The sequence below is a fragment of the Bos mutus genome, chromosome 28 (assembly GCF_027580195.1).
Source record: "Bos mutus isolate GX-2022 chromosome 28, NWIPB_WYAK_1.1, whole genome shotgun sequence".
In the NCBI taxonomy this organism is placed as follows: domain Eukaryota; kingdom Metazoa; phylum Chordata; class Mammalia; order Artiodactyla; family Bovidae; genus Bos; species Bos mutus.
In genome coordinates, this window is record NC_091644.1 from 18,738,367 (window position 1) to 18,759,971 (window position 21,605).

Below are 21,605 nucleotides of genomic sequence, written 5' to 3' on the forward strand. Positions count from 1 at the left end.
TTCCATCTGAGTTCTGTCAGATGGATCCTGGCTCTCTACTCAGGCATCGTAGGAAGACCGAAGGTTCCCCAGGGCCAGATGGCATGGCTGAGAAAGGACCTTGGGAGAGGCCCAGCTCTAGTGCCATGGGGGTGGTGGTGGAATCTGTTAAGCAGTTTTCAGAGTATCTCAGGAATGGACTCCCATAAGCTCAGGTGGGCACTGCTGCCTAAGGCTCCATTTGCTTCTCCCTGGCCCTCTCCTTTAGTCCAAAAGGTGAGCTGAAACTGGAAAAGAAGTCGGGGTGCCAGCCAAGGAGCCATGGGGACAGCGGGCCACAGAAAGAACTGATGATCCCAGGGATCGTGGATTTCAAGCTGATCCGAGAGGCAGTGAGGACATCCAAGCCCCACACCCCCAGTGCCTACCGCTTCGGTCGCCTCAGCCACCACTCCTTCTTCTCCAGGCACCACCCCCAGCCCCAGCACGTGACCCACATCCAAGGTAGGGCTGGGGTAGGCCAGGGCCTGACGGTGGGGGTTGGGGGGCCGCTGGAAAGGGAGGACCCAGCCACTCTTGGCCAAGCCGAGACCCACCTGGAGCAGGGTGGGGATTCCAAGGGCAGACTGCAGAGCCCCACAGGATCTACATCCCTGCCGATTCTCCCACCTTACGAATCAGAGAAAGGGATGGATATTCTGCTCCAGAGCTGTGCTCTCGTCTCTGACTCAGGCCATTTCATCCATTCAGCTATTTGTTCATCAAAGATCTAACGAGTGTGAACTATGAGTGGGGCACATTTTCAGGTCCTGGCGTTACGACCAAGCCAGACAGATGGTCCCTGGTCTCACAGAGCCAACCTTTAGTGGGGAAGAATAGAAAACAGATAAGGTGTCAGAAGGCTGGAAGTGCCAAGGCTATATACAGAGCCAAGGCCTGACCAACAGCGTGGTATTCAAGCAAAGACTAAAGGAAGACAGGACATGACCATGTGGATCTCAGGGGGAAGGTGTCCCAGGCAGACGGAAGAGCCGGGACAAAGGCCCCCAGGCAAGAGCCCCCTGTTGGAGAATAGTGAGGATGTGGGTGTGGCTGAAACAGAATGAGGAGGAGGAGAAGTGAGACACAGAGGCAGTGGGGCCCATGTCCTGTGGGCCTTGGAGCTCACCGTCGTCATCCTTAAGCCACCTCACTGAGTCAGATGGCAGCCATCAGAGGGTTGAGAGCAAAGAAGTAACAGAGGGCTCTGCTGGCTTCTGAATGGACAGTGGCTTGGACCAGAGAGATAGCAGTGGAGGAGTTAGTGGCCCTGCTCTAGAGAGATAGAGAAGGCGAGGCCAACAGACTTGGCTGATGGATTAAAAATGGAGTATGAGATGGAGAGAAGACTCAGGCTGACTCCCAAGGTGTTTGGTCTGAGTAACTGGAAAACTGGGTTTGGGCTAACATAGAGGAGCCTGTAGACGGGGCCAGTGGAGGATGGGAAGGGTCGGGGTTTGGTCTGAGATGCTGGGAGATGCAGCATGTGAGATGCCTCTTAGAAGTCCCAGGAGGGTGGGTGGGGAAGCCCGAGGGAAGGCGCCAAGTAGGCAGTCGCGTCAGTTTCAGGCAGAGATGCAAATGTGAGAGCCACTCAAATGGGAGTGGTGTTTGAAGAGGTGTGCTGGATGGGGATCATCACAGGACCCTGTAGAGGCTAGGGAGGAGAACCTGGCATGAATCTGGGGACCCCAAGGTTACGGGGTCGAGGAGATGAAGGGGAAGTGGCAGAGCAGTGACTGGTGAGCTAGGAGGACCCGGGAGAGAGAGGGGTCCTGGCACCCGAGGAAAGTGTTCCGGGAGGAGAGAGTGAGAAACTGTGGTTAAGTCCTAACCACGGTGCTCCCCAAAGCTTAACCATCTAACGATGCCATTGCATACATGCTAAGTCACTTCAGTCACTTTGCGACCCCATGGACTGTAGCCGACCAGGCTCCTCTGTCCAGGGGATTCTCCAGGCAAGAATACTGGAGTGCCATGCTCTCCTCCAGGGATCTCCCTGACCTAGGGATCAAACCCACGTCTCTTTCATGTCCTGCATCGGCAGGCGGATTCTTTACTACTAACGCCACCTGGGAAGCCAATGATGCTATAATCCTACACAGACCTTAGCCTGGAGGTTCCTCACATGTAAGCTGCCTCTCACCACCCCCAGGGTGCCATGCACTCAGACCTGCAAGGCTGACAGATGGCATGAAGTTTTATCCAGAGGGTCTCGCACCCCGTGGTTTGAGTCAAGGCCCTTCTCGCCACAAACTGTGGCTTAACGCCCTGCTCCCACTCCTCTTCTTGAAGCTGCCTGCCTCTGTGTGCTCCACACACTCTGTGCGCTCACACCTGTACTTCCTTACCCCGTCACAGAAAACCAAAGGGACCCCCAGATGAGGGTCCCAGGCAGCCCGGGTTCTCCTCTCCCCTCGGCCAGTCTCACTATGTGACCCTGAGCCCATCCTTTCGCTGCCATGCTGAGTGTCCCCTGGGGTAAGGTCAGAGCGGTTGAGAGGCCCTCCCAGCCCTAGCCATCTCTGGGGTTGTGTTTACTGGAAGAAGTGGGGCTGAGTGCTTCCCTGCCCACCAGCCTCCTCCCATTTTCCTGGAGTTCTTGGGGTCCACTCAGGTCCCCTTTCCCACTGCCTCCAACCCTTAACAGATCTCACCGGGAAGCCTGTCTGCGTCGTCAGGGACGAGCTCTCTCTGGCCACCTCTCCTCAAGCCACACTCTTATCCCGCTACCTGATCAGGATGCCCACCATCTCGGTGCCTGTTGGAGACCCTCAGTCCAACCGGGACCCCTGGCTTTATTCTGGTGGGTACTAGGGCCCTATACCTTGGGGCTATACCTGGCCCCAAGGGCTGCCTGGCTTGGACAGGTGCCTGAGAAGGAAAAGGCCATGGCTCTTAGGTGGGTGGGGGTCCAAGGTCCTCAGAAATGCACCCTTGCTTGGCTCTGAGGTGTTTGAGGAGTCAGAAAAAGCAGAGGACAAACATATCTGGACAACAGACATGTGACTTCCAGCTCTAGCCAGGAACAGTATTGGAAATACTGAATTTTGTAACCTGTGTGCTCAGGCACCGGCCAGTCAGAACAGTTAGCCATAGGGAGTGCTGGGGCAGCATTTCAGAGGCCTCCACTTGGGCCAAGCCTCTCTCTTTCCCCAAAGAGCAGGGAGGATCCTGGAGAAGGGGCAGAGGGGCCCAGAAAGCTTCCTGCAGGGCTCTTTACCAACCTGGCCAGGAGTCGCTCAGTGTTGTAGCAACTGGCACAGCCTATCAACCGAATCTCCACCCTGGCTTCATTTTCCTGAAAGAGGCAAAGCGAGTCTAAATCACAAACATCTCGGTACACGTAGCCAAACATTCTCCAGCATTTCCCAACTAAGACACAGGCTGGGACACAAATGTCAGCAGCAAGCACTCCCACCCACCAACCAATAGTGTGATTCCAGCTCCTTCCCTTGAGGGCACCACCTGCCCTGTGAAAATACCCTTCTCTTTAAGATCCTGGGTGGGAGGGCAGGGAGGAGAGGAGGCTCTTCCACCTATCCCCCTTCCACACTCGGCCCAAAGGGAGGGTGCACAGGGAGACCCCGGGGATCAGTTGGCCAGATCTTGCCCCCTCCTCCCAGAGGCCTGGAAGAAGGAGTTGAAGGACCTGGCTTCCCGGGTGGCCATCTTCACCAAGGAGAGTGAGCTGAAGAGCAAGGAGGTGGGTGCAGAACAAAGGAGCTGTCCAAGAAGAAATGAAATGGACCCACTCCTTTGTAACTAAACCGCTCCCACGTGGTTCCAACCACACCAGCACAGAGCAAACCTTCTCAGGAAGGCGGGAGGCACTGCTGTTGGCAGAGGGGAGGGGTCCCTGAATATAACCCAAGGGACAGGCTCACAGTGAGGGTTCCGAGAACACAGTGTACCTGGTGGAGAAATCCAGAAAGGGTTCATAGTTTAGAAGAGGACGGAGGGAGGTGTTCCTGGTGGAGGCACGTGGCACAGATGTTCATTCGCAAGCTAGAAAATACAGGAGAGCGTTTTAGAAAACGGAGGGTTTAAAAGCACAGGAGATAAGCGGGCAGCAGTGAGAGAGGAGTCGCAGGGGGGCCAACTTTGGATGTGGGCAAGATCAGCTTTCTTCTCATTTCTGAACTTAGTTTCATGTTTCACCTGACAAAGGGATGGAGCATCACTGAAGGATTTCAGAGAGATTGGCGGTAGCCTGAGTGCTATTTGCTGATAAATCAGTAAAGACGAGGAGGAGGCAGCTTGAAGGTAGTTGGAACTGGTCCTAGGACAGGCCTGGCCCCTGTTGGCTGAGATTGGTCCTACCCTTATCTTGGGCAGCAGAGTTCTCATTCTCATTCCACAGCTAACTTGCTGTAACACTCAGGGTAACTCAGCTAAGCTCTCTGGGCCTCAGTTTTCTTATCTTTAAAATGGGTGGTCCCGTGGTTAAAAATTCACCTGCCAATGCAGGGGACACGGGTTCGATCCCTGGTCCAGGAAGATCCCAGTTAAAGAGTTCCCAAGCCACAACTAAAAGATCCCCCATGCCGGAACTGAGACTGAGCCCAGCCAAATAAATAAGTACTAAAAATAAATAAAATGGGGAGAAGGATACTACCAGTCTTAACTGGAGTTCCAGGGGCAGGAGGTCCCAGGCCTCGTGCCCACCTGGCTCGGGAAGGTTTTCCAGGGCAAAGAAAGGATGCTAAGCTGTGGGGGACAGGTTTAGGGGCAGCGGAGCTAAGAATTAAGGAAGGCAGTGGGGGTCTTGGTACAGGATACTATTTTCAAATCTCTGATGGGCTGAGGGGAGGGACCTGAAGGAGGGCCTACCCAGGCAAGACCAAGGACCATGGGGGTGGGGACAGCCGACCTTCAGTAAAATTCCAGGGGGAAGAGCAATGGCTATGAAGGAAGGGCTGCCCCCACTGGTGAGTGGGGTCTAAGACAGGTTGAGGCTGGCCTGGTTGACATCCTGGGTCCCTGGCCTCCTCCTCTGCTTTTCACCTTTCCCCTCTGCTTTCTCTTCTTTCTCTCTTCCTGGAGTCTCTGGCCACATTTTTCCCCAGCAGAAGGAAGAGCCTCAGCGGGAACAGGGGGCAAAGTACTCAGCAGAGACTGGCAGGCTCATTCCTGCTTCTACCCGGGCCATGGCCCGCCGCCACTCCCACCAGGGCCGAAACCAGCCTGCGAGCAGAGATGGAGGAGACCAGACCTTTGTCCTACAGGATCAGGAGCTGCTGGTGAGGTGCTGGGAAGGCTGGGGGCTGTGGACCCTATGGAGGCCCTCATCTGAAGGCAGAGAACTTGGTGGAACCTGCTCCCAGGCTCACGAGGATCCAACTAGGACCCTTGCATAGTGCTTTCACGTATGGCTTCTTCCAGGGAGAAGGTCTTGTCCCTGAGACCCTAAGACTCAAAAACCCCAGCTCCGGGAGTCAGGAGCCTGGATTCCAATCCCCAGCTGCTTCTAGGTTTCTGTGTAAGCCTTTCCATCTTTAAGTCCTTTCCCTTCTAGGGACCTTAGTTCTATCATTTAGTCAAACTGGAAGAACAGATGTTTTATCACAAGGTCTGGCCCTGCGGTGGTACTTGATAAGTTAAGGAAGGGAGCCGCAGTAGTGGAATGAGAAGCATGGAGGTGGAGGTCTGTCTGGAGGTGGAGGCCCTGCCTGGTGCATCCTCACCACACCCAGTTGCCCCCGCAGCCTGCAAGGCTGGTCCCAGCCAGGTCCCCACACTCTGGAGGGGTCTGGTCTGTGCTGGAACAAAGCATAAAGACCCCTCCTCTGTGTTCAAGTTTCCCATTAGGGCCTGGGAGGCACGCAGGACTCATGCCAGTGGGCAAGGCAGTACAAGTCCCTGTTCAGAGGTGCACGTGTTCTCCAGGAGAGGCCAGACTGTGGCGACATCTTGACACCTGCCCCGTGACCAGCACTTTAAAGCATGCAGTCCCCTTGCAGCCTTATGACAGCTCAGGGAACAGACACAGCGGACAGGGCAGGGATCCCCACTCCACAGATGAGGAGGCTGAGGCCCTGCCGGGTGATGGCCTGTGGCCCAGGTCCCCAGAGAAGGAGCAGCCTAGCAGGGGCTCAAACACAGTGCTTTCTCCACCATAGGGCGGCCTCACCTTGCCTGGAAGTAGGTTCTCAGGTCCTGTGGGGAGGGGGCACAGGGCAGGTAAGTTGGATGCGGAGAATGGAGGAGGGTCCCAGGCCGATGAGGGGTGGGGTTCACCTCAGCAAGCGGGTTCCCTGAGGGAGAGGGTGGGCAGCCTAGCAAGCGGAGGCCTAGGGCAAGGCCTGGGGGCGAGACCTGGCCCAGTTTCCACTCTGCCAGGGACGTGGCAGACCTGGGGAGACTGGCGCCAAACACTGAAGGGACCCCACTTTCCTAGGACTCCAGGAGCTCCACCACCCACTGCAGGCCCCGGCTCTACACAGCCGCCGCCATCAGCAGCCCCGCCTAGGGAGCCCCCGTAGCCCTCCTCAGACAGGCCTGGATCTCCTGCCGCTGACCCTTTACTGGAGGACGCAGTGGGGAAAGGGTCCTGAAGTAGCAAAGATGTGGGAGGTTGAGTGGGCTGAGAAGGACCCTGGGAGCGAAGACAGCCCAGCCCTGGGCGGGAAGGGGCTGCCGACTAAGCGGTGCACAGAACCAGCTGGCTCCAACCCTCAAGCTGTCCACAGGGATCAGCCCACCTCTTTGCTAACATCTCCAGACTCTGAGCTTAGGCACTTCAGGAAGGGGAGGCCCACGAGGTCCGTGAAATTCCCACACCAAGGAGCCAGGCATTCGGGACTCGGTGCGTCTCTAAGGAGCTGACAGCCAGCTCTGACCTCGCCTCCCCAGTGAGGGACCTTGGGGTACAACCACACAGGGCTCAGGGATGGGGGGGTCCAAGAAACTGACTCAGAGGCTTCATTCTGCCACAGCATCTCTGCCAGGTGTCCTCCTCAGATCCCTCATCTGTCCAGGAAGGGGGTGAAAAACCTTCCTCCAGGGCTATTGGCAGAGAAAGCTTTCTATAAAGTGTAAAGTCCATGCAGAGGGTAGGCAGGGACCATCGTGGGGGCCAGTCTAGCCAGGGATGTGGGGAGAGAACACTTTATGGGGAGGGGCTGTGCTGCCGGCTAGAACATGCTGTCCAGCCACACTGACCCAGGCCTGTCCTCCTGCCCACAGATCCTGGAACTGCTTTCGCAAATTCTGCAGACAGACTCCTTGAATGCTATCCAGTTCTGGCTACTCTACGCGCCCGCCAAGGGTGAGGACATCGTCCTGGGCCCCGGTTCTCATCTGAGTGGAGGCTGCTGAGGGCTGTGTCCTCTGGTTCTCCAGGACTCAGATTCACTCCGCTCCCATCCCATGGCCTTACACGGGGGCTGCTCCTCCTTTTTGGAGTCACAAACTAACCTTTTCCAGCTAGACAACATCACTGCCTTCTCCTCCGCATTCCTCCGCAGGGTTTCCACAACACTGCTTCTTAGAGCAAACCCTCCTGCATGCTGACCCCTGGGATTTGGCCCCTGGGAAGGAGACAGACAGTCCTTAATCCACCTCTGTGGGAAACACACATGCACAAAGATGCAAATACACACACGTAAGAGCACACATGTATGTGTACACATGAATGGACATACACATTCATGCTAATATATGTGCATAAGAGCATACACATATGTACACATAAATGGATATACACATTCAGGCAAACACACACATAGGCGCACACACATGTGTACATGTGAACAGACGTACACATAGACACTGGGATGGTGAGTGGAGAGTGTATCTAAGTAGAGGGGTGAGGAACAATCAGAGAACTGATTGGACCAGAGAGTGGAGGAGGAAGGGGAGGAGGACGGGGAGGAAGGTGGGTCCCCAGCAGGCTTCCCAGAGGGTTGGGGGTGTGATGGCAAGTAAACCAAGAATAAGATACACACGAGCAGGTGTGTAAAGGTGTGGAAGGCTGAGGCATGCTTAAGGGCCAGAGAGATGCACGGCCCTCCCCGTGGACTCCTGTGGGACAGAAGAGCTAGAGGCCCTGCTCCTGCCCGTCCCATCCAGCAGCAGGACAGGGGCCGAGGTCTTGCCCCTGAGCATCCTCCCCCCAACCTCGGCTGTGCTTACAGAGAAAGACATGGCACTAGGGCTCCTGCAGACCGCCGTGGCTCAGCTCCTTCCCCAGCCCCTAGTGCCCATCCCAGCCGAAAAACTCCTGAACCAGCTCCTGGAAGTTCAAGACTCACTTCAAGAGAGGCACCAGCTACCCTACAGGTGGGGGTCACACCCCTCACCGGCCCCTCTGTTCCCGGAACTGCTCCCTCATATTCAGCCACCTGTCTGCCCAGGTGTGGCCCGAGGAGGCCCAGGGAAGGAGGCCAGAGCCTGGGCTGCCTGTGCCTGCGCTGGAGGAAGAGGCCCCGCTCTCCCCAGGACCCCTGGTGCCACCTGACGGCTCAGAGACTTTCTCTGCCAGACCAGACTCCAGAGGCCTGCTGTGGAGGATATGGAGGGGAGGAGCAGGGGAGGCGGTGACCTGAGTCACTTGTAGCAAAACAGCTGGATAAGCCACACACATCAAGCTCCCCAGGAGCTCCTGGGCCTTGGGAAAACACAAGCAGAGAAGGAAGGGTAACATAAGGCATGCAGAAGTAACTTTGTGCTGGTACTAAGTCCTCCAGATGGCTGAAAGAAGGATTAATGACAAGCTGGGGAAGGGGAAGATGAGGGAAGGCTGCACACAGCAGGGCAGCAGGGCCTGGGTGTCAGCCATGGGACCAGCGATCCTGAGTGTCCACTGTGTGTACCTGACACGGCTGGGTGTTGAACACATTTCTAGTCCATGCAGCCACCCATGGAGGCAGTATGGCTTCCCATTTTACAGATGAAAAGACTGAGGCTCAGGACAGTTGAATGATAGCCCAAAGTCACCCGGGTGGGCAGCAGAAAAGCTGGGACTCATATTCAGGCTTGGGCTTCTCAGGTGGCGCTGGTGGTAAAGAACCCACCGGCCAATGCAGGAGACATAAGAGACAAGGGTTCGATCCCTGGGTTGGGAAGATCCCCTGGAAAAGGAAATGGCAACCCATTCCAGTATTCTTGCCTGGAGAATCCCATGGACAGAGGAGCATGTCAGGCCATAGTCCATGGGGTCACAAAGAGTCAGACAAGACTGACACGTCTTAGCATGCATGCAGACTCAGGCTTATCCAACTTCCCAGCCCAGCAGCACTCAGAGTCCCGAGGAGCTGGTTGGAAAGGCAGATGCCCAGGGATTGCCACATAGTCGAGTAGGGGTGAACATGGAGATGTGTATCTTGAACAAACAAATGCAAGAGTAGGGCAAGTCAGGAGTGAGGAGGGCTGGGAAAGCCAGGAATTCGAAGTGATAGGGAATGTGAAATTTGGGAGTGGCTGGATACTGGGCAGACTGAGAAGAAGGAGGCGGGATGCAGTGCTGGCTTGCATGTGTTAAAGGTTATAGGTGCCTGCTCTGGCCCCAAACTTGGTTTTCTTGTTTAGCTTGAGACCAGTGGAGACACAGTGGTAAGGCAACTTCACGGTGATCTTGGGAAAGCCACCTCCCATCTGTGAGCCTCAGTTTCACTCTTTCAAAAACCCCGTCTCCTAAAGTCATAGAGAAGAAACATTACTTCGGGTGCATCAAAAGGCTTGCTGAAGTGCAGAGCCTATACAAGACAGGAGCGTTATCCATACTTGTCAGTAATTCATTAGGGCTCACTAGAGTTCCCATCTTCAGGAAAGCAGCAGGCCAAGGGAGGGCCAGTGCAGTGGCCTCTCTTACAGCCCCCTAGAGAAGGGCCTTGATTCCTTGTGGCCACAGTGAGCGATAGCGCGCAGTTGTTGGGGTCCTGCTCAGGGTGGGGCCATCCCTGGATAGATACCTGCTGGCTCTTCTGCCTTTCCCAGGGGCACCTTCCCTACCTCCCCGCCAGCCCTGTCACTCAGCTGGCTGTCTGGCTCCAGCCTGACCTTCCTAGCTGTCCTTGTGTTGGTTTTAGCCAATCCCCGAAGAAGATGAAGACACCACCTCTATCAAAAAGCGAAAAACCAGGTAAGAGTCCCCACAGCAGGGCACTGGGGGGCTCACTGAAGCCCACCAAGGCTAGATCCCTTGGGGGATTCAAGGACCCCTCTAGAGATGGGCCCCTGCCCAAAGAAGCTGCTCATTTTATCCATCCATCCATCCACTCAGCAGATCCTTAGTTAGTACCCAGGTGCTAGCCTCTGGGGATCACTGGGGGAGAATTCAGAGATGGGTTCTGCTGCCTCGGAGCTTACATCCTAGGGAGAGACGTGCAGACCACAAAGACACCTGAGGGAGATGGTGCCATAAGGGAAATAACAGGGCAACAGGAGAGTCAGAAGGATTGAGTGGGGGATGGCGGGGGCATGGAGAAGGGTCCCTTGAGTCAAGAGGCAGAAAGGATCCAACCCTCTGTGGGTCAAGGGAAAGCCTGCAACAAGGCTTCCACGGCCAGGTGTGTGGGTGAAAGAGCAGGCAGGCAAGCCAGGGTGGCTGGACACTTGTGGGTTGGGAACTGTGGTAAGAAGTGGGACAGGTGGGCAGAGCCAGCCCACAGGCTGTGGCCTTCCCCACAGGGAAGGTCAGGCGTGTGGTCTCATGCAGGCTGCATGGGGTTCACTGGAGGGTTATCAGGGCATGGGGTGACCCTCGGGTGGCCGTGTAGACAATGGACTATGGAGGTCCAGAGGGGATGAGGGAGACAAGGGAGAAAAAGGGGTGCCTTAGGCCAGGGCAGGATGGTAAAGGGAGGAAGGTTTCAGGGAGAGAAGACAGGTATTCTTGAAGTACACCGCTCTCCCAAACAGATCATAAGGGGTCCTGGGTGCCAGGGTGAGTGTCTGACACAGAGTAGGTACTGTGCAGACATCTGTGACCTGGATGTAGTAGAGGGTGGAGGTGAGGCTGGGGGAAGGGAGTCAGTCCCTCCCAGGTGACCGGGGAGCCTGAGCAGAAGCCTGGGCTGACCTGGGCACCGGGGCCTGGAGTGGGGAGCAGGGGTCTCCCCAGATCTCCTGAGCAGCTCCCTCACACTCTCCTGCCTGCTGTGTCCCCCTCCCCATCCCAGAGAACATTGGAAAAGCTCAAGTTCTTCGAGTGCACTCCAGCCAGAACCCAGAAGAGAAGGCGGCAAAGGCAGAGGGCTGAGGAGTCTGCGCCTCGCTCAGGAAAAGCCCCTGAGTTCGAAGACTCCGTCCCTAAGTCCTCAGCAGCAGTACTGGTTTTCCTACCACGTGGAGCCCATTAAACTACTGTCTTCCCCTTAAGAGGACAGCTCCACTCTCCCATCAGCAGGAGGTCTCTGTGTTTATGTAGTTTGCTCTGGGAAGGGGGATGAGCTGAACCAAACCATCCCGACTCCCTTGGAGAAAGCCTCCCTGTGTGGGGCCTCCCTGCTTCTGTTCACTTCCAGAGAATCAAAGGGCAAGGGGTAGACAGGTCTGTGCTCATCCCTGAGCCAGGACTCACAGGGCTCTGGGTAGATTAGCGCAGAGGTGGGGAACTCACAGGCTGCTTTAGAAGACTCACCCATAGCAATAATCGAATTCCTACCAGACACTGGGGCAGGACTAAGGTACTAGCTATTGATGAACACTCTGAATTGTTGTACGTGCTTTATATGTGGTACTGTATCTGATGCTCACCCAAAACCCTAGGAGGTAGAGAATCACTCTCATTTTCTAGACGAATAAACTGAGTGACTGTCGGGTGAATCAGCTTGCCCAAGGCCACATAATAAAGTGAGAACCCAGGATCCAAACACAACACGTCTGCTTCTAGAATCCCTGCTTCTACCTGCTGGACTCTGCTGCCTTGTCAACAGTTCAGTTCAGTTCAGTCGCTCAGTCGTGTCCGACTCTTTGAGACCCCATGAATCGCAGCACGCCAGGCCTCCTTGTCCATCACCAACTCCTTGAGTTCACTCAGACTCACGTCCATCCAGTCAGTGATGCCATCCAGCCATCTCATCCTCTGTGAACAGTAACCCTCACCAAAAGTTGGGCTTACATTCAGGACGAGCATAGAGTTAGCACAATGGTGGTTGACAAAATCGAAAAGGAAAAGGATATTACATAAATATGACCCAGATGCAGCTGGGGTATCTCTATCCTTTAAGATATAGAGAAGATGGCCCTGACTCTCTGGGAATCCAACGTCTTCCTTGAGATTTCTACAGATTTCTTGGTTGGGGCTGGGGGGATTGGCATTGAGTATTTGCAATGTCGTGGTCACTATGGCTCTGAGCTCCTACTTCTACTGACTTGGCTCCGTCCACAGGTTGTGACTCCATTCTACACTTCCAGGTCTGCTGCCATTCTCCCTGTGTCAATTCAGGGAGCCCCTTTCACACAAAACTTGTGCTCAGCAGGCTTCAATCAAGAAGAGGGACTGGGTGGGGATTTGCTGTGAATCCAGCAAAAAGCTTCATGGTCAGTGTAAGATTGTCTTGTTTTTAAAAGGTCCTTGGCCACTAGGGACGTTTCCCTGGTGGCAGCATCATATTAAACAACTATGCCCTGGGACTTCCCTGGCAGTCCAGTGGTTAGAACTCCATGTTTCCACTGCAGAGGGCACAGGTTCGATCCCTGGTCGGGGAACTAAGATCCCATATGCCAAGTGGCACAGCCAAAAACAAAACATACAGACGAAACCAAAAGCTATGCCGTCTCGCTGACTTTCTCCTGCTCTGTCCTCAACCCTGCCACCAGTTTGCCCCCAGAAAGCCCACAAAAATTTTCCGAATTTTTTTCTTATAAAATAGACATGACAAAAAATGAACCATTTAAACCACTTCAAAGTGTACAGTTCAGTGTGTTTAACTCTATTCACACCACGTGCAACTCTCACCATCAGCCATCGCCAGAGCTCTTCATATCTTGCAAAGCTGAAACTCTGAAACCCATTAACAACTCCCCATTTCCCCCTTTTCCCAAGACCCAGCACTCTACTTTCTGCCTCTGAGTCTGACTACTCTAGATACACCGTGTTAGTATTAGTAGAATCATACATCTGCCCCTGCAGAGTATCATAATTTTCTTATTCTCTGGAGGGTACCTCCCCTTTTAAGTTTCTTAGGGGATTACCCAGGTGGGCCCAGTAGTTAAGACTCCTCACTCCCAATGCGGGGGTCCTGGGTCCAATCCCCGGTCAGGGAGCTGGATCCCGCAGGCTGCAACTAAGCGTTCACATGCCACAAGAAAGATCAAAGACCCCTCGTGCCACAGCTAAGACCTGGTGCAGCCAAATTAAAACATATATATAATTGAAAATACATATGTCATTTTTAAATATACAACTATATAATGGAGACATTTGCTACTTAAAAACATCTCAAGGTATAGCCTCTAAAGAAAAAATTAAGTTTCTTAGCCCATCCTTCAAATCTATTACTCTGCTTTCTCCATCTTGTGTTTGCTTTCACAACTCCCTGCAGAATGCTTGTGTCACTGCCTGGCTTTGCACCCATTGGCACTGTGTTTAAAGAGAAGACATTCTGGGTCAGGCTTCTTACCTGGGTATTTTGAGGGTAGACTGTGAACAGACGAGATCTTTGTCAGCGGCTCTGCAATCTGTGAGGAGAAAGATAAGGGAACCGAACTGAACCAAGTGCACATGGAAACACCGTGGAAATAAACACACAACATGCAAATGGGAAACGGCTCTGTTGCAAAAACACAGATGGCTAACCTCGGGTTGGCTGGGATGATCTGATCTCATTCAGGGCTCACAGCGACCCGTAGGTAGGTTTCACAGGTAGAAAAATCCAAGGCTCAGAGCAACGGTAACATCAAAATTCACACAGTCAATAAGTAGTGGATTCAAACCCAGGGCTGTGGGCTTCTCAGTCAGTGCCCCTTACTTCCTGCCAGCTGCCACCTCTCAGGCTCACCCCAAGGCCCACTCGTCTCGACCCATCCCTCACTTCCAGTCACTTCACCTGCTCTTCCTCCTGGCCCCTCCTCCTCCATCTCTGGAATATGGAGCTCAGCAGGGTTTGCTGACTCCCTGGCCCTCTTTAAAGTCCTCCAACAGGCTTGCCTACTTTCTCCATGTTTTAGGGAGTCGCTGCTGACTGCCCAAGGGGCAGCCAGCTGGGGGAATTGGAAGGCTCCATCTAGACATGTCACAAAGCACAGTCGCCACTGGCCTTCCCGCAAATGCAAGCGGCATCAGGCCTGCCTGCACTGGCCCTTGCACAGAGCGCCCTCTTGACCTAAGGCCCTGGGTAGGCTGGGGGCCGGGCTGGTTACTGGGCTGTGGTGTGTAAGCGCGACTCGGCTTTGCAGAGCTTCTGTGCTCTGCTTAGCAGTGCTCTCTGTCTGAGCCCCTGTTTGGCCATCAAGGGGACTTCTGCTGGGTGTCAGTACCCCATGGCCACTTCTGAGTCACTTCTGAATTTTCCTTGGCTCACGCTGCCCTGGAATTTCTCCTCTCCCTACTCTCTGCTGCTCTGACTGAAGCAAGAACACAGATTTTCCCTTCCAGTCTTCTCTGCTATTAGGTCCTCCTGGGATCCAGTCTCCTTGCCCACTATGGAAGCCCCTGTTGGGGTGCCCAGATGTCCCCTGCCCTCCTTCCAAGTGCGCCTGAAACTTAGCTCCATCCAACTGGAGTATCGCATCCCTGGGCACAAGGACTGGTTCAAGGATTGGATAAGCATATGACCCGAACTGGAATAAACACCGTCTGCTCTTGGATTTTTTTGTTGAGTGGGAAGGAATGTTGGCTTTTGAGATGACACCATCGTTGGTCATCATTGTTCCAAGAGACAAAGCCATGGATTCAGTCACACTTGATGATTCTGACCCTCCCCCATTCTTCCCCATCATTTGAGAATAAAATTACTTCTTAATAGAATTGATTGTTAAGTACTTTTAATATAAACTTACCATTTTAACCATTTATAAGATACAGTTCAGTAAGATCACTCATACTCAGTGACTCAGTGTCCGACTCCTTGCAATCCTGTGGACTGCAGCCCACCAGGCTTCTCTGTCCATGGGATTTTCCAGGCAAGAGTACTGAAGCGAGCTCCCATTTCCTTCTCCAGGGATCAAACTTGCAACTCCTGCGTCTCCTGCATTGGCAGGTGTCTTTACCACTGAGCCATCTGGGAAGTGATATTAAAGACATGCATATTGTTGGGTCACCATCAGCACCAACCATCCACAGAACCCTTTTCATCTTGCAAGACTGAAACTCTATACCCTTTAAACCATAAGTCCCCATTCCCTCCTCCCCGATCCCCTGGCAACCTCCCTTCTACTTTTGGTCTCTATGTATCTGACTGTTCTTGGTACCTCATATAAGTAGAATCATGCAGTATTTGTCATCTTGTGACTAGCTTACTTCACTTACCACAGTGTCCTCAAGATTCATCCATGTTGTAGCAAGTCCCAGAACTTCCTTCCTTTTTTAGGTTGAATAGTATTTCATTATATGTGATACTCCACTGTGTTTATCGATCCACCCAATGATGAACATTTGGGTCCTTTTGCCTTTTGGCTGTTGTGGACAATGCTGCTAAGAACATGAGTGTGCAGTGGGTACAGTGTCCCTGGGAAGTGTGTCAGCTTCAGCGGCACAGCCAGGACTCAGGTCCCAGGTATGACCTACTGCCGGCTCTTATTCACTAAGACCATCACACTCACTGATTCATTCATACATACATGTATTCAAAACACACTGTCTTAGTTTCTCCCCTACACCAGGTACTTCCTGTGACCATCTGTTCTCAAGGGCTTCTCTGCTCTTCCCCCCTGACCAGGTGGATACACTCTATGCAGACAAAGCTGGCAGCCCCCAGACTCTGGATCCGGCCAGTCTCCCTCAGATGCAGCTCTAGTCTGAGACAGCACTGGACAAGGGTCAGGAGTGGTCAGCGACACCACATGGCCCCTTGCCTGCCTGCCGCCCAGGAGATGCTCTGCCGCCCTTGGCAGAGCTGGGAGCCACAGAAGAAGGTAACCTCACACAAGACTCTGCCCTCTCACGAGAGTCCTCAGACATAAATGGAGGAGATGGGCCAGGTGATTTTGAAGTCCTCTGAGAGCTCCTGTTCTCAAAAGTTCTAGGCTCCCCTGAGCTAAAAGTTCTAGGCTGCTTCACCTCTCTGGGAAGGTTGGTTTCTTTTTCCTAAGATTCTACAAGTGCCAGACTTTTATATTTTGGCAACTGATTTAAAAATCTTATGCTTCCATATTTCTGCATATCGGGGAAAAAGGGCTGCCCCTAACAAGAGGACATCATTAGCCTCCACTCAAGTTACAAGAGTGTACTGCCTCTGGTGATAAGAGGCAGACTGCTATCTTTACATGTTGTTTATTTTTCATTTTCAAAATAACCCACGCTCATTGCAAATATTTGGAAAACAGAGAAAACTGGGAAAAGTAAATATAGAGTCAAAACACTAAAGAAAACTACTAGTATATTTTTAATGTCTTTTTTCATTCTCCAAGTCATAATGATAAATAAAAGAGAACCATGCATTAAAACATGTTTTAAAATTTTACACTCCAGTTATTTCCAGAATTCCAATACCAAGTATTTCTGGGATTCTATGATTCAAACACTCTAAGATTCCACAATCTTAAGATTCCACAATCTTAAGATTCCCTGGCTTCGGGGAGACACCAGAGTCCTCTTTTCATGCCCTTGTGAGCTTCCACTTGGGCAGAAGGGGTAGAGAAAGGGTCATCCCATCCTCACAGCTCCCAAGGACTTGGCCAGGGTGTCTAAGCATCTCATCCATGCCCACACCATCCCTCTGAGGGCCCCCGCCTCCTCTGCACCCTTCCCCACAACTCACTGAGGGTGGGGCTCTGGCGTTTGCCTCTCATAAAGTGCTGGGGGTGCTGGCTGCTCTGGCGCCTGAGCCACCATGGCCTTGGCAGAGCCTGACCCGTGAAGTGCTGGCTCAGGAGGACCACACTGCTTCCTTCACTCACCCGTGGGAGCTAGACACCTCCAGGTGGGTGCTGCCCACCAGAACCAAAGGTCTAGATTAGGCTGCGGGGTAGGGGCTCTGGGCAGACCAAGAGGACTCACCCAGGAGCTCAGCAATTGGGCTTTCCCGAGGTGGGGGTCAGAGGACTGGTGGTGGAGGAGGGGCCTCTGCGGGCTGCGACCCACCTCCCCATGAAAGAATGTGATCCTCTGCTAACAGTTAGTGGTAGAGCTGGGGCTGGGGACTGTGGGTGCCTTCTCTCTGCTGTTCTCCGTCCAGGCAACACCCGGAGCTTGTCTCCTTATCTGTGGCCAGCTCAGTAAGGCACCTCCAGGCAGAGCATGCAGGAAGCCCTGGCAGCAACTGGGCAGCTCTCCCCTACCGCCACCACCAGCCAGGCACGAGAGGCCCAGCCGCCTTCCCACCCCTGGTGCATCTCTCCTGTCCCTGCCACTCCAGCCTCTTCCTCACTCTGGGTTAGGAGCCACCCAGCTCTGCCACTGGACGACACCTGAGAATGTACATACTTCCTCCCTGAGCCCGTCACCCCATCTGCAAAGTTGACGGTCCAGACAATTTTCAGGCTCCCTCCAAGTACACAAATGCTTACCCTGGCTCCATGGGACAGGAGTGGGGTCTGCTTGCAGGAGGCCCTACTCCAACTATCCCAGCACAAATACTTGCCTCGTCAACAAAGCTGCTAAAGCAGAGGTGACTTCTCTACTGCAACTCAGATGTCAGTGTGTGGTTCCTGCTCCTTGAGCTCCTCACCTCCTAGAATCTCTGCGCAGTTTGGTGCACTCCTCAGAATTTCTGTAAGTTCCTGGAGTATGTGTGGGGTGGGGGACAGCCTCCTCAGCACCTCATTCTCTGCCCTGCCCCACTCCTGCTTTCCAGGGCTATGCTCACTATTTTATCTTCAACTGTGCATCGTTTCATTTTTTTCAATTTCTACCAAAATAAACACAAATCCTGACTCCTGCAAAGTCCTTAATGTGTGGGGTGGACACCCCAAGGATTGAGGGGACAATGCCAAAAAATAAACTATTAGACCCGTTAAGCAAACTGTATCCCCCAAAGTCCCCACCCAGCCCATTCCTCCCTGTCCCCACTGCCATCTCAGTCTTGTGGTTCCCCCACCCCTTCTCTACAACTGTTTTTTCTCTCCATTAAGGGTGCCCCCCATGGTTACAAAGGGCGCCTTCTCCAGCCTCACTTTCCCCAGTGCCCCCAGCAGCACAGACCTGCTTACTCTGTGATATAAATTCTGCTGCTCCCTTAGAAGGCAAAAGTGGTTGCAGTCATTTGCTTTCAGTGACATTGTTCTCTTCTTTTGGTCAGTGGTGATCGCTTTATCAAAGCCTCTCAAGATTTGCTTAGTGAGCTCCCCTAGTTACATTTAGAACAGCATGAGGTTTTCATACATTTGAATTCCGAAGAGTGTTTTCTTTCCTGCAGCACCACACTGAGATAAAGTGCAATCCTGCAATTCGGGCCTCAGGGAAGAGTGAGATTTATTAACCTGCAACCTGATGGAAGCCTCGTGCCAGCCTGGCAGTGCCCAGCACGGGTGGGAAGGTCGAGGGGCCACAGGAGGAATAATCTACCCCAGGACAGTGAGTTGAGACCGATGCACCCTGAAGCCCCAGCCCTCCCAACCTTGGATGCGAGGCTGCCTCCAACACCCCTCTTCTCCCTGCCCCAGTTCCAGCACGCCCCCTCCCCACCCCAGCAGAAGCTGCCAGGTGGCTCCTCTGTTCAGGAGCCTGCGGAACTGGGGGCCCCTCTCCTCACTGCTTACCCAGCAAATGCCCCTCACCTGTCTCGGCCTGACCCAGGAGACTTGGCCACGTCCCTTCACTCACGGGCCTCCTGGGGTAGGGTCCAGATGCTCCAGGGCAGAATCCCCACCTGGGCTCACATTCCAGCTCTGGATGCCTTCCTTGGGCAGGTCTCTTGACTCAGTGCATCTGTGTCCACGTCTGTAAAGCAGAAGCAGACAAAGAAAGAGGTTACTTAGAGAAAGCACCTTATAAACTGGCCCTCTGCCAGCGTCCAGACCCAAGCACAGTATCAGCAAAGGATATCATCCCAGCTCCTGGTTCAGGTCTCCTGCTCAGTATTTAGTCCCCTGGGACTCTGGGACCCTCTCTTCCCCTGCCCATGACTTCTAGGTGAGAAATCCTTGAACTGTCCCTGTTCCCATTGTCTAAAGATTTCTGGGGCTCCTGAAGACATAGAGACTTGGGGGCCTTGCTGCCTCTGACCTCAGCTCTGCCGCTCATATCAACCCAGAGGCAGAATTTGGCTCCTGCACAAATCACCAGGAGGAATCCAGTCATAATGAGCATTGGGGATTTCTGGAGATTTTGCAGTTTTGTGGGTCCTAGGGAAGAGCTCTGCTGTTAGCCCCTGGCATTCTACCACTAGGCGCCCCCTCATCTCTCTTCTCCCATTGCCAGAAGCCCCCAGATAATACCCTTGCTTGCAAACCATCATTCCTAGCCTTCGGCAGTCTTCATGCTAGCCGACCCTTGCCTTAAATCAGCATCCTCCCGATGGATGTTACCAAGGGCTCTCCCTGAAAGGCACCTCCCTCCACCTAACTGCCCAGAAATAGACGAACCACTCCCCCAGTTCCCTATGCCCAGGAGGGGACCCCAACCAGCATCCCTGTGTGGCTGAAAGCCTCTTTCACCTCTGCCCTCCTTCCACCTTCTCAGCCCTCACAGTGTGGCCTGGCTCGTGCACACCCCCACCCCATCTTAAGCTACCTCTGCTCAGAGTCACCCTGGCCACACAGGAAGTTCCTGGATGTCAGCAGCCCGCAGCAGGACAGCCTACTGGAGACGGAGGTTCTTGTGCCCCCGGCCATCCCCAGCCCCCCTGAATCTGCTGCATGGGACCCTCACCACCACTCTCCCCTCAGGAGGCTGGGGCAGGGGGAAGTGAGGCTGGAAATGGCAGCTAACACTCACGCAGCACTTACCGTGTGCAAACGCTGTCCTAAGGGCTTTGCATGGACCGCAACTATGTATGCAACGCCCGCAAAAATAAGCCATTCAATCCTCGCTCTAACCCTGTGAAACACGTATTATTATCCCCACTTTATAGATAAGAAACTGAGGCTCAGAAAGCTTAAATAACTCGCCAAAGGTCACACAATGAGTGGCGGAGTCAGAACTAGAACCCAGGGACTTTTCCGGTGGTCCAGTGGTTAAGACTCATGCTTCCAATGCAGGAGGTGTGGGTTTCATCCTTGGTCCAGAAACTAAGATCCCACATGACTCACAGCCAAAAAAACAAAACATAAACAACAGGACAATATTGTAACAAATTCAATAAAGACTTTAAAAATGGCCCACATTAAAAAAAATTTTTTTAAGAGATAATCACAGTGATGTCTCTGTTTAAAAAAAAAAAAAGAACTAGAACCTAGTAATCTGGTCTCTGCTCTTTTTCACAGGAGACTCCTGAGGCCACACTCCTATCACCTCCCCAGGCCTACGCTCCACCTCAGATAGCACTTAGACCTTTGATGGGACAAAGGGTGGGAAACCACCAGCCCAAGAGACTTGAGATCTGTCAGGAACATACTGCTTGACCATAGGCAAAACTTGACTCTTGGCCTGGTCCCTGCCACCACTGGCGTGATTTGGGAATAGCCATTTGCTCTCTCTGGGCCTCAGTTTACCCATTTGCACAGGTGGATCAGACATCTGTACACTGTCTCCTGCTGCTAATTCTATATGCACGGAAGGCCTAAGCTTCCTCTCACTGATCCAGCCAGTGACAATCTCCTCCAAGGAGACATAATCTCCAGCTGCAAGACCCAGTGGGCTCCCCACCCTCACCCCTGGCTTCCAGCTGCCTCTTGGTTTCCAGGGCCTGGCTCCTAAGGAGAAGCTCGGGAGCCCTGTGGGGCCCTGCAGGGAAGCAGAGAACCCACCACCTCTGTGCATCCCTGTTTACTCATCCTGAAAATGCTGCATTTATTAAAAGCAAGTCCCAGGGGGAGGACAGGCCTTATTCAGTCACCACGGAGATCAACCCCTAAGTGCACCATGTTTTCTAAAGCAGAGGTGGAGAAACATCCCCTGAGGAAGACCACCAGGGCCTCAGCAGCCAGAGGAAGGACTTTGGTCTCCTCCCTAAGGGCGACGAGAGCCACCAAATGGCTTTAGGGAGGGCCTCTGTGAGGCAGAACTGAACCAGGCCCCAGCCCAACTCCTGGCTCCCTGCAGATCTCTTTTATGTTGCTATCCATCACCAGAATTTTAGGAGCAACCATAATCCCTCACTTGCTAAACACTTTCATAGACACTGTCTCCTTTGCTCTAAACTAACCTGTGAGTCATTTCATATTCCCTTTTTGCAAATAAGGGAGCTGAGGCTGGAAGGTGGGTGGTGACTGGGCAGCCTGCACATGAAGCCAAGTGCTGGTGTGGAGCCTGAGCTTGTCCTGGGCCTCTGAGCTTAGGCGGGTGCCCTCTTGCTCCCACTTCTCTGGGATGAGGCGCTGCCAGCCCTGGGTGGTCACCTGCTCCCAGAGAGTCCTAGAAGCAGGAACAGGTCCTTTGCCTA

The 21,605-nt window shown here is 53.4% G+C and overlaps 1 protein-coding gene across 1 annotated transcript; it reads left to right on the forward strand.

Annotated features, from left to right (window-relative positions):
• The first annotated feature begins 255 nt into the window (after positions 1-255).
• Positions 256-11,798, forward strand: TBATA (thymus, brain and testes associated). The gene is made up of 8 exons (XM_070364719.1): positions 256-483; positions 2,669-2,824; positions 3,645-3,724; positions 5,091-5,261; positions 7,207-7,288; positions 8,157-8,301; positions 10,050-10,102; positions 11,142-11,798. Exons 1-8 carry the CDS (start codon positions 330-332, stop codon positions 11,219-11,221), a joined length of 921 nt encoding a protein of 306 aa, XP_070220820.1. The 5' UTR covers positions 256-329; the 3' UTR covers positions 11,222-11,798.
• The last annotated feature ends 9,807 nt before the right edge of the window (positions 11,799-21,605 follow it).